The sequence below is a fragment of the Arvicola amphibius genome, chromosome 8 (genome assembly GCF_903992535.2).
Source record: "Arvicola amphibius chromosome 8, mArvAmp1.2, whole genome shotgun sequence".
Lineage (NCBI taxonomy): Eukaryota > Metazoa > Chordata > Mammalia > Rodentia > Cricetidae > Arvicola > Arvicola amphibius.
The window spans coordinates 8117981-8131323 of NC_052054.1; the positions used below are offsets into that span (position 1 = coordinate 8117981).

The 13343-nt window shown below is 45.2% G+C and overlaps 1 protein-coding gene across 1 annotated transcript in view; it reads right to left on the bottom strand.

Annotated features, from left to right (window-relative positions):
* The window catches only part of LOC119820708 (solute carrier family 22 member 3-like), a 51768-nt gene that overhangs the window by 6658 nt on the left and 31767 nt on the right, over positions 1–13343 (bottom strand). Inside the window, 2 exon segments of the mRNA XM_042055559.1 lie at positions 6309–6523; positions 6624–6721. Coding sequence (XP_041911493.1) covers positions 6309–6523; positions 6624–6721 — 313 coding nt within the window.

Consider the following 13343-nt stretch of genomic DNA (forward strand, 5'->3'; position numbering starts at 1 on the left):
CGTCCCAGGTAGTGCCGTCCCAGAGAGGCTAAGCACTGGCCTTGATCTGGAAGGAAGTCCCTCTTGTCCCCTTAAAAACCATGGCTACAGTCATATGTCCGTCTTCACTCTGCACAGGCCCAGAAAGCAGCTCTCCTTAGCTAAGCTGGTTTCCAGTGAGAAAGAAGGTTGAGAACTGGGATCCTGGGAAAGGGACTTTGGTTCCGTGTTATCCCCACGGCATGTGTCATTCATTGCCTTCATCCCCAGCCATGTTTCTTCCTCCAAGAACTTATCTGCAGAGAGCCAGTTTCACACACATAACTGGCTCACCTTAAAAAATAAACTGCTTTAGGACCAGCTGCTTTTACTGGATGAAGATCCCCCCCCCCCCAGCCACCCAGCAAATATTCTCCAGGAAAGACTTTCTTCAGTTTTAAGGGAGACAAAATGCAACATTTTAATTCTAAACAGGCCTTGTAACGTCTTATGAGTTATACAATGTATGTCATCCTATCCTCGAGGTATGAGAGCATGGGACAGAATGGAGACAGTATCTGCTGGTCGATGCACAGCCAGGGTACCAGTATCTCTGCACAGAGGTTCACACCACACCAGATCATTCTCTCATCTCTTAGCAAACATTGCATCTCCCTGAAGGTGTAATTAGACATTATTGTCCTGTTGTGCTGAGGCTTGAACCCAGGATCTTATGCATGGCAGGGAAGTGCTCACCCCTGAATTAGATAAGGACCCTCATTTCTTGAGACAAAGTCAAGCTCAAGCTGGTCTTGAACTCTCGATTCTCTTGTGTCGTCCTCCTGAGTGCTGGATTCTAGCGTTCTCAGCATACACCACCACACAAGGCATAGTTTTTGTTTTGTTTTTGCTCTTGTTTTGTTTTTGAGATAGAATTTCTCTGTAGCTTTGGAGCCAGTCCTGGAACTCACTCTGTAGATCAGGCTGGCCTCGAACTCACAGAGATCTGCCTCTGGAGTGCTGGAATTAAAGGTGTATGCTACCACCTCCTAGTCCCAGTTTTTTTTTGTGTGTGTGTCTGTGTGTGTATCTGTGTGTGTGTCTGTGTGTGTCTGTGTGTGTGCCTGTGTGTGTGTTGAAGTCATCACAAACACGGATGATGAAAGAAGAAATTAAGCTCAGCAGTGTGTGCTCACTCTTGAGAATATTCAAGAAATTAAAAACCCAAAACTACAAACAGCTGTCAGGTAGGCAAATAGAGACCGAGGTTTTGAGAGCCTAGACCATTGCTGGGAAGCTCCAGAGGATTAAGATTTAGTTGCAAGCTGGCTAAGGACATCCCATGCACTCGCTGCATTTGCAGATGGGACACCTGCAGTTTCTGCAGCAGTAGTTAAATCGGGGCGTGAGGAAGGTCAGAGCTGTGCTCATGTTCTGGGCTGCCACCTGCTCAGACACAGGGCAGCTGTAAACGTGGGTCTTATCTAGACTTCGCATCCTCGTGAGAGCCAGAAGGGGACTAGGAAATGCATTCCACACTTGTCTGTCAGTGAGCAGTTGCTGCTGGAGATGCAATGGAGAGGGAAAGCGGAAGCTCACCCAGATGCCCTGGGTCGCAGCTGACGGGGTGATAAGGGCAGCCACAGAGGAGGCTGTCTGCTTCCATGGATACCACTATCCAGGGTAGGTGCATCAGGCAGAGACTCTTCTTACTATAGCAAGATGGCAGTTGTGAGTCGCACCAACAATTTCAATGTCTATTGAGGATTATAACTGAGGCTTAAATTGTTCAATGGGAAAAAATTAAAGACTATGAAACCAACTTAAAACACATCCATGTTCTTTCTACATACCACCATCATAAAAATATTTGGTTAATTCATAAGTAGCTAGTCAATTCAGTAGAACAGGAAGTGTTATCAGTTTGACATCCTTTGCAGAAGTGATCTGTCCTACAAGACCTTGGCCTAAAGACTTTCAGCTATTTTTCTCAAGCAGTACACTAGTATAGAGCTTTTGTTGGGAGGGAACGAAGTACCAAAGATACCATACTACATTAACTTGAAAACAGTTCATTAATAGACATATTTCTTTTTTGATGGTGAAGAAAAACCAAATTTAAAAAAGGTATCAAAGAAGCCGGGTGATGGTGGCGCACGCCTTTAATCCCAGCACTCGGGAGGCAGAGGCAGGCGGATTTCTGTGAGTTCGAGACCAGCCTGGTCTACAAGAGCTAGTTCCAGGACAGGTTCCAAAGCCACAGAGAAACCCTGTCTCAAAAAACCAAAAAAAAAAAAAAAAGGTATCAAAGATGGGGGAAATGTAACTCAGCTAGCAGAATGTTTGCCCAGTATGTACAAAGTCCTGGGTTCCATCCCTAACACACATAAACCGGGCTTGGTGGCATCTGGAAGCCCAGCACTCAGGAGGTAGAGGCAGGAGGATTTAAAAGTTAAGTGCCGTGGGATACGTGGGATATTTGAACAAACTGTGTAAAGATGTGTTCTGTTTTGCCTTGCCTGTATAAGTCATCTGATTGGTTTAATAAAGAGTTGAGGGCCAATAGCCAAGCAGGGGAGGCTAGGCAGGATTTCTGGGCAGAGGGAGAAACTCAGGATAAATCCAGGCATGTGGGAGAGATGCCAGAGAGGCGCAGAGAGGGTCGGACATACAAACTGGAGGACAGGTAAAACACGCACACACACACACACACACACACACACACACACACACACACAGAGCAGAATGCAGATTAATAGAAGCAGGAAATTAAGATATAAGAACTAGTTGGGAACAAGCCTAAGCTAAAAGCCAAACTTTAATTAATAATAATACTAATAATAATGTCTCCATGTCATTATTTGGTGCCTGGAGATCCAAAAAGAAAAGAAAATCTGACTACAGTTAAGGTCATACTCAGCTATATAGCAATTTTGAGGTCAGTCTGGGCTACAAATAATGCACAATCTCTTTCTGTCTCTGTCTCTCTGTCTCTCTCTGTCTCTCTCTCTCTGTCTGTCTGTCTGTCTGTCTGTCTGTCTGTCTGTCTCTCTCTCTCTCTCTCTCTCTCTGTGTGTGTGTGTGCCTGTCTCTGTTTCTTTTGCCTCCCTCTCTTTCTTCCCACACATGCTCCCATAGATGAAAAAATGACCACAGCATCTAAAGTCACTTCCCACAGTCATGTATGCACACAGAGAAATGATCCTCCTCTATGCCAGGGTCTTGCTCAGACAGCTAGAGTCCTGAAGCTCGGCTTTTGAAGAAAAGATATAGAATTTTAAACGATGCAGCTTTCACTTTCTCCTGGATGTACCATCTGCTCCGAGTCCTGAAATAAAGTTTAGAGAAAAGTCCTAAGAAAGATATGTAAATTGGGGTAGACAGACACACATTCCACTTGGAAAGCAAAGTAAAAGCCTCGTTCTGGGAGGGGGACTTGCCCCCATGGCTAGGTTTGCTGCCACACTGAGTAGAAACAATCGGCGGTGACAGGTGGCTGTGTGCGACAGAAAGTGCTTTCTTTCCAGGCTTCAGGATTCTGCTTTCTAGACAGCGAATCTAAGAGTTAGCGGCGAAGATCATTTCTTTTTCCCAAGTTCATTCTCAGACCATAAAAAGTAAGGTTTTCAGAGAACTGACTTTCAGAGTTGACCTCTCCAAAAGGCTTGTCAGCATTTTAGCCAGGGGCTGAGGAGATGTCAAGCCCAGCTGGGAAGGACAGCTAGAAAGACTTTCCAAATGCTAATTCCACAGTCCCTCCCTGGTCCCTGGAGTCAAGGCTGAGTCCTTAAAATCGGAAGGAGCACTCGCTGGACGGAGGGGCTTCTGTTCACAGATGGAATTTGTTCTGGGAATTTGGAACATCTTCTGGCCCATCAATTGCGCAGACTTATGACTCTAAAAGCACTTATGAGGATGGTTGTTTGACGTCCAGACGTTGCGTGAAAAGGTCAAGTGAGGCACGGGGAGTGCTTAAGTCCTGGTGCTAGGGAAGTGGAGACAGGGAGCCCTGGGCTCACTGGCCAGGCAGCCTTGGCTGCTTAGCAAACTGCAGGCCAGTGAGAGACCCTGTCCCAAGAAACAAAACAGATGGAGCTGAGCAAGGACACCCATGCGGACCTCTGGTCTGCACATGGCTGGGAACACCCACACCAGCGTGAGCACTTGTACACACATGCACACACACACATGAATACACATAGACTGAGAGAGAAGGAGAGAGAGGAAGGGAGAGAGGGAGGGAGGGAGGGGCAGAGAAAGGGAAAGAGGAAGGGAGGGAGAATTTCAAAGCTCAGAATTCTATAACATTTTTAAATTTTCACCCTTTAATCAAAATTGTGTACCTTTGAGAAAGGCAATTATGTTTCTCTCGTTCCTTTCTATTCCTTTCTCTGTTTAGTGGCCAGCAATTAATCAATATTAAATACACACTGACACACCAACGGCTGGCTATTATTTAGCTTCGGCAGTGCTTTCTTAAAAGATCTATTTTTATTTGTGTGTGTGTGTCTGTCTGCCTGCCTGTGGAGGTCAGAAGAGGGCATCAGATACCTTGCAGCTGGAGTCACAGATGTCTGGGAGCTGCCTGATGTGGGTGCTGGGAACCGAGCCTGCATCCTCTGGAAGAGCAGCGGGTCCTCTTAATCACTGAGCCATCTCTCCGGCCCCAGCTTCCATAGCTCTTAAGAAACACTGTGTTGTGGGCTATTTGTGTTTCTTTGAATTCATATTTACTTAGAAGCTTGCAGTGTGATCACATTAGGGAACAGAGGCCAAGAGGGAGAGTGTGTCCCATGACAACAGAGGCAGAGATTGGAGGGAAACAAAGAAAGATGAGGGTGACCATAGAGAAGCTAGAGACGCTGCTCGCTCAGAGGCTTGGGGAGAAGCCGCCCTGCACTGTGCTTTTAGAGGTCACCCTCCTTGCGTCAAGAGTGGAGGACGTAGGGAGGGGTGTCTGCCGTCCAGCCACCTGCCTGGTGGAGATTCATTACTGCGGTCCTGGGAGTCGGAAGCACTTGAGGAAAAGGAAAGAAGCCTGTGTTTCTGCTCTTCATTAGCCACGGCAGCAGGGTGGGATTGCACGTCATTTACCTTTTGTGCTCAGAGGGCTGGCGTTTCTGTAGTTTTTATCCAAGTAAGGTCTAACTGCTATTTTGGGAATTTATAAACGGGTGTCTAATGTTAACGAAGTCTCCTGTGCGTGTCTGCTCTGATCTCTTCCACATTAGCAGTGTCTTTCCTGGCCCTTGGTATTCTCAGAGACAGACGGCTTCCTTCGTAAGCACAGGGACTGTGGAGAACCCGGCTTCCTGTAAAGTCTTCATGGCACACCCAGAATACAAAATACCTCCTGTGCTCCAATTCATATCTTCCGGGGGGGAAGGGGGAGGTTGAATGGCTTCCTTGTGCTCTGTGGCAGAGGTCATCTGACTGCAGACTGAGCATCTAGAGTCTTTTTCTATCCTTTCTTCCTCCTCCTCCTGACCCCCACCCACCAGCGTCCTCAAGCCCTAGAATATTGACCTCAATGACACCTCTAAAAGGAGCCATCCCCCTCCATCCCAGCCAGACTCCCCAGCTGCGAGCCAGGCTCTGGCGTCTCTCCCTCCTGCCCTATCCCAAAGCGCTACAGGTGTGAGCAGCTCTCAGTCCCTTCTCCAGGAGCTCATAGGCAGCACCAGGTCCTGCCATGTCCTGTGGGGACAGTCGTGCTGGGGACTGACCTTCCTCTGACTTCCTCATGCAGTTTCCAGCAATCACAAAGATGCCTAAGTTCCTGAACTCATGACAACTTTTCATGTTTTGTGGAAATAGCAGGGAGTAACGGTTGTTGGTAAAGAGCTCTGGCTTCTCCCTTGGGTCTACACAGCACTTCTCCCTCAGCCCCTCCTCTCCCTCACCCTCCTTTCCCCCAGCTTTGTCAATTCTATTTACCATATTCTTGTTGTGACATTATGAAAATGTGTATGTCTCTCAATAGGCTGTGAGCCATATGATGCCAAGAGCCACATCTTCTTTCTGTCCCTAACCTGGGGTGAAGCTTGGTGTCTGCAGCATGGTAGATATGGGAAATACGTTAAACATCACATCATTACGACCTAGATCTAGCAATCCCATTCCCATCAACAAACAAACCTGACATTTCAGCAAAGAGAAGTACTGACGTAAAGCTGTCTTCGATCTTTGCATCCACGAAACAGAAAGAAAATAGGATGACATCACCCAAGCTTTTGAATAAGTAGAACAGCTCATAAAGACAAGTGACCCCTACCTGCTGCACCATATGTAATCATTACATTTTTTGGTAAGTTCTTTGAGAAAGGGCAACTAAACGTGAAGGAAGATACCTTCTGGTAAGAACGCAGTGACCAGGCACGCCACCCCAGCCACTATATTGCTTGCTGCGAAGGGAAGGCGTCGTCCAAGACGCTCTATGGTCAGAAGGATCAAGAGGGCTGCAGGCAGCTCCACAAGTCCCGAGATGAAGAAGTCGATGTAGAGGTTGCCTCCGACGATTCCCAGGCGCATGACGAGTCCTTGATACACCACGGCACTTGTGAACCTGCAAGACGAAGTGAGAGAGAATAGGGCCCGCGACCAGAAGGAAATGATGAATGGTGCACTTGACCACCAGCTCCGAAAGTCAGCCCAAGTCAACTTACCAAGCAAACATCAGAATGAGTGTGCACTTCCTCATCTGGGGAGTCCTCACAAGGTCTAGAAAGGATGGGTTGCTAACTTCTTCGTCTGTAACCATGATCTGGAGGAGAGAGACAGACGTCAGTACCATGTTATAAGAAGGTACACATACATCATGGAAGCGTGTCAACTGTACAAAATTCAAGTGATGTTCCTGGATCTCTGGGCCCTTCACAATTCCATCTTCAAAACTGGGCAAAGAAGAGTTTGTCTTCCAGCATTTTCAGTAGGCCGGACCCACATAGATGCGGTTAACTCAGGCAAACATCTGAGGATAAACCCAGTACTGGTGCTAAGTTGTTTCAGATCACATTCCCGTTACACCACCATGTACCTTTCCTCTCAGCACCCAGCTAATACAATACCTGTTTCCCAGAAAACCTCAATGTAAGGGTATTATGCTGTTTAACTGTCAGCTTGACATGACCTAGAAGTGCCTGTAAAGAGAGTCATAGTGAGGAAATTTCTAGATCAGGTTGACACACCTGTGCCGGGCTGTTTTGATGGCTAATCAAGGTGGGAAGATTCACTCTGAATGTTGGTGGTGCCATTTCATGGGCTGGACCCTGGGCTATGTATGTAAGAGATCAAAAAGGATGCTCAGGACCAAGCAAGGAGTCATATATCCTGTCTTCTCTTGACTGTGGCTATGTCGTGACCAACTGCTTGAGGTCCTGGCCTGGCTCCCCGGACTGATGGACTGTAACCTGGAACCATGAGCCAGATAAAACCATTCCTCTCTAAGCGGTGCGTGTTGGGGCATTTTTATCATAGCAACAGAAATGACAACAGGACAGAACCACGGAGGGATTTCCCTTTATGTTCTTGACTTCACCGCTTCAGAGGGTAGGCACGCACAGATGGCAGTGATATAGTTTCCCATGGTTCGTTAGCAAGTGTTTCCCACAGCATTTCTGTGCATTGTCTGAGGCAGGCAAACACAGGAGAATGTAGGATGCTGGGATTCCCATTTGATTTTGGTTTATGTATGCTAGCCTCTCACAATAATGGGCTTGGCAGCCTAATTCCCCCACCTTGCATACGATACTTATAAAATGCACCACGTGACCTCAGGACCCTCGGTCTCCCACCTGTTCCTAGATACATATACTCCCATCTCTGGACAATCTGGTAGAAGGTTCCCAACCCCTGTTGAAATTTAGATGGTTTCTACTTAAATATATTCCAAATATATCCAAGTATGAAGAACAGAAGGCTTGGTCTGGCCTCAACTCGTTTGGGGTGCATTGAGCAGTAAGGCTAAGCTATGTCTTCTAGCAACCTTTTAGGGAGACTCTTCTATCATCTTGTGCCTGTGCATGATTTGCCATGCAATATGATTAAAAACAGACGCATCATGGGAAGGGCCATACACAGTAAGGAAATGATCATCTAATGTATCAATCAAAATAGAGAATCACCCTTATTAACTGATGTAGGTGTGTCTTCTATCTATCTGATGATTTCATTGGTTAATTAATAAAGAAATTGCTTTGGCCAGCCCTTAGGTGGGTGGAGTAGACAGAACAGGAAGAAGGAAGTGAGGTAGATGGCTCAGTCAGATGCCACGCCTCTCCTAAGTTAGTCAGACTGCCGTGCCTCTCCTCAGGGAGACAGATGCGATGAAGCCAGCCGCCAGGTCAGACATGCTGAATCTTTCCCGGTAAGACACCACTCGTGGTGTTACATAGATTATTAGATATGGGTTAAAGCAAGAGATGTGAGAATTAGCCAATAAGAGACTGGAATTAATGGGCCAGGCAGTGTTTAAAAGAATACAATTTGTGTGTTGTTATTTCGTGTGTAAAGCTAGCCGTGCAGGACCCAGGCGGCCGGGAGCCAGGGCGGCAGAAACGCAGCCCGCAGCTCCACACTACAATTAACCAACTCCTTCTTTTTGTGAACCCCAGAGAAAGAGTGATTAATCAGGGTCCTGAGCATTGCTGTTAATCTTCATAGTGAGAGCTCTTTAATCTGTACTAGCTCTCTGCTCAAAATAAAATTATCATGCTTCTTTTGCAAATCTATGTGAGCCCTTATATTTAATTATTTGGATAAGAGTTCAACAAACCTGAAACACCCAGCCCAAGTCCTGACAACCAGAAACATTCTCCACATTAAAATGACCAATATGTATGGAGGGGTATATGCCTGCTAAATTCTGGAATAAGTACATAGAGTATTTTATTTATTATTTATTTTTATGAATTCGAATTTGTTGATGAAAAGAGCAAGCTCAGGACCACAAGGATTAAATAACAGAGGGTACAGGGTCAATATCTGACACCTGTGTCCGGGAGCTCCTCTCTCGATGACCTCCCACACTGCTGTGGAGTATGGAGGAGTCTTCTAACCATAAGAGTTCTATGGTTGGTGGCCATTTCCATGTGCATTTCAAAGAGCACCAAAATTAAAATGGAATCTTCCAATCCAAACATGAAAAGGTTAATTCTGGACTAAAATGATTTGGGTAAATTAGATTTGTGTCAAGTCATTTAGATTTTTAAAAAAGGATCTTAAAATTCAAGATGAAAACAACACGCAATAGCAGGATGGGTCCCGCATAGACACATCACGACCAGCTTGGCCGGGGCATCTTTTCTTTCAGGTCGGATTTTCCCACGAGTCAGGCTTCATTCTCCTCTCTCTTCACCCCTGGGAGCCACCGACATGACTGCATCCACATCTACACACTGCGCACCCAGCACACACCCAGGGGACAGTCTTTGCAAAGGCAGTATGGACCCTTTTATTTCCTCTTCAACTTCCTTATATTCTGCCCACAGCTGTGATTCCTGTCTACTAGGCTAGACTGTGAGCAACATCTTCTCATTCAGGCCCAACCCCAACATCTCAGAATTAAAGGAAAACCATGCACCACAGATTGCAGACACAGCCAAACATCTGAGCTCCTAACCACACTCTAGAATTGTCTCTAAGTGGTAACAGTGGGGCGTCTCTCCCATTGATGCCCTTAGCTCTGCAGATGTCTGTTTCTCTTGACAGCTATCCAGTCAGCATCCGAACAAAGAACGATAACATCAGATGGTGAAAGACAGTAGGGTCAGCAAATGTTCCCTAGCAAAGGGCCACACAGTGGATACTTTTGAATTTGCAATCTCTAGATTTTCTCTTGCAACCGCTGACTTTGTCACTGTGGTGTGAACATGGACAATCTACACACAGATTCTAATAAACCTTTGTTTGTTTGTTTGTTTTTTTTTTCTTTTTTTTTTTTTTTTCGAGACAGGGTTTCCCTGTAGTTTCTAGAGCCTGTCCTGGAACTAGCTCTTGTAGACCAGGCTGGCCTCGAACTCAGAGATCCGCCTGCCTCTGCCTCCCGAGTGCTGGGATTAAAGGCGTGCGCCACCACCGCCCGGCCTAATAAACCTTTATTTATAGAGACACAGCAAACTGGGTCTGGTCTATGAGCCGTGGTTTGCTGACCTGGGAGCTGTGGGGTTAACGCTGGAGGAACTTGCACAGACCAACTTTAACTCCCAGCAGAGAAGAAACAGTTGCGATCCTGACCCTGGAGGATACCTAGACAGTGAGTGCGCGAATCTGAGTGCTGAAGTCCAACTCTGCATTTTAATTGCTATATTCTGCAGTATCTAGAACACTTTTATTTTACTGATTAAAAGTAGGTTGATCATCTCATTCATGTTCTTATGAGTTAGGGAGACTATGGTGATTTTTTTTCTCTTCTTCTTCTTTTTTTTCCCCGGTAAATATCCTCTTTTAAAACCAGCTAGGTGGTTATCATGTGGGCATGAGGACATGAACTCCATGCCCAGAACCCACATAAAAAAGCTGGGTGTGGTGCTGTGTGCCTGTGACTCTGGTTGGGAGGCCTATGTTTGTGCTCCAGGTCAATCAATGAAAGATCCTTTCTCGAAAAATGAGGTGAATGGCTCCTAAGGAATGATACCAGGGGTTAACTTTTGGACTCCAGAAACATATGCATACATGTTCACATACATATACCACAATAAAATAAAAAATATTATTTTTGTAACAAGAAATAATATTTCACAGATTTAAATTAAGTATTAGTGTATCTGATGGTTTCTTATCAGACCCCTTCCCCTATAGGCACATACATGCTTGTGTACACACACACACACACACACACACACACACACACACACACACAGAGAGAGAGAGAGAGAGAGAGAGAGAGAGAGAGACTATCAATTCATGTTCTTAGTGGAAAAGTCTCTGCTTCTGGTTATAGGGGAGGTATAAGTATATCATGGTAATACTATCCTCTTACTGGACATGTATCCCAACTGAACCAATGAGAAATGGGCACGTTACTCAACCTGGGCCAATGAGAAACATAAGTCTTAATTTGAACAAATTAGAAATGGGCATATGTCCCAATGTGAGCCAATGAGAAATTCGGTCTAGATTGGGCTGATGAACAAAACATTTTGGAAAATAAAATCCTTTACTTCCTTAATTCAGAGAGACCCAAAGGAATCTTCTCTGTTACCTCAAAAAATTTAATGACAAAATAGTGGGCCTAACTAGATTTTAGCAGACACCCTACATCCTCAGGGAACCAGACTGAGAACGCAGCTGGCTGCTCAGGGTGGGGAGAGGGGTAAGCAGATTTAATGAGTTGCCCAGACCCTGGCTAAGACACCTCTGAATCTTGCCAGTCTAGACTTCCAGACACATGAGCCTGTCCTTATTGTCCCAAAGCATTTAAGTTGGCTTTCTACCACTTGACGGCCAAAGCAGAATTATCTGAAGACTCCAACCCAGAACAATCTCTTGCTTTGACCTCTGAATATTTTGGGTAAAAATAATTTTATTGTTAAAACAACCACTTCCATATTCTAATCCATTCCGATTTCAATTCACTGTAAACATACTTGTTTCAGTGTAAAATTCTTGACATTTGGGACAAAGCAGGGACTCAACTTTGCTTTTCCAAAGCCCAGGTTTAACGTGTAGATGTATAATCACCTGCCGGGCGACTACGAACTCCCCGTAACAAGGGAAAGTAATCAGCCACAACACGGTCCTTCCCTGCTCAGTGAATGAAGGGATTAATAGTACTGCCAGGCAGGTAAGTGAATCCAGCTGATCTCTGATCTACTAGCATCGTCTCCGCAGTGACGCAGATATTCTGAAAGATGACCCACTTTCTGGATGTCCAGAGACCTCGAGAGACTAAGAGCCGTATCCTGGATGGCACGTATCCAGTCGCATCCTGCCAACTCATGAACGCAGTGTCTGGGCTACTGCTCTTTTACATAACGTCTCCCTCAGTAGCCACGATTCTTTTCTACTGCCAAAGGGTGCTGACTCTTGCCTAGTCTGAGTCAGAAACAAAAGACCTGAAATGCTATTCCAGATTGTTACATACTTTAAAAAATGCATTTTAATAATACGTGGTCTCTATACAATAAAACCCAACAATTTAAAACGGAGCCCTCTGAGAGTTCTGATATATCCATAACCACCTAACAATGACCATGCCTACAACATGGCACATGCCCACGATTCCCAAGTTCCTTCATGATTTCCCCAAACTCTGGATGAGGGTAGCCCTTATCTGCCCCCTGTTGGAACAACTTTGCTTTCTTTAGAACTTCAATAGACACAGAATCTCAAGTGACCCCTTCTTCCAAACCATGGTTGCCACTCTTCTTTGTCACACCTCTATGGGTTCCAAGTGGGACAAGCCCTGCTTTGCAGCAAAAGGGCAGGGAGTTGCTTGTATAATACTTGTCTGTTTAGAGGCTCAGTGCTTAGCAATGCTCTCATCAAGAAAGGTATCACCCAAGGCTCAGCTATGGATGCTGGCCTCCTTGCTTCTCACCAAGGTGAAGAGCTACTTGCTCTAACCATCCCTCTGACTGTCTTTCCATTCTGCCAAGGTCTCATAGACCATCAACAGGGAGACAGGCTATGTTAAAAAAGAGTACTCTGGGATTAGCTCAGGTGCCTTTATAATTCTTCCTCGTTCCTTTCTTCAAGATATGTTTCTTTGAGGTGAATTTTCAATTTAAATTCATCAAGAAAGACAAATAACCATGTCATAAAAAATGATGCTTAGAGCCCCCTAAATGGAGAACTACTTTCACGTCAGAAAACACACCCAGATGGATTAAGCTAGTGCTATGATATTTGGCTCACAATCTATATTTTTTCACTTCACACGTTATTGAGGCACCATGAGCATGGTTTTCAGTAGTAGTACAAGGAAGCTAATACTCTATGATTTTGAAGATTCAGTTGGATGCTTATGTATATGTAGATACATGCACATGCATGCCGGATGTTGTTAGTGTTAGGGTTATTGTTTTAAAAGTAACATTTAAAAGGAATTTACATGTAGGGGATAATTTGCTCACTGCTTACTCATAGCTACTGCTGTCACACAGACAGATACTCCAAAATCCCTGTGACACGAAGCCCTTCCCAATGTGAACTGCCACCATCCACTTTTAAAACTTGCTATTTGATGCAGTATTTTTAATATAACAGCTTTATTATTATCAGTTTGCCACCATTGACATATCAGGCTATAAGGTGGGTGTGATTATTTTAAAATGTACACGCAACTAGTGTGTTCAAGAGACTTGGTACACAGAGTCAATCACCAGCTCACTGTACCCACGGGCTCACTTACTGCCCTAGGCCTCAGATCTCGGTCTATATTTCAG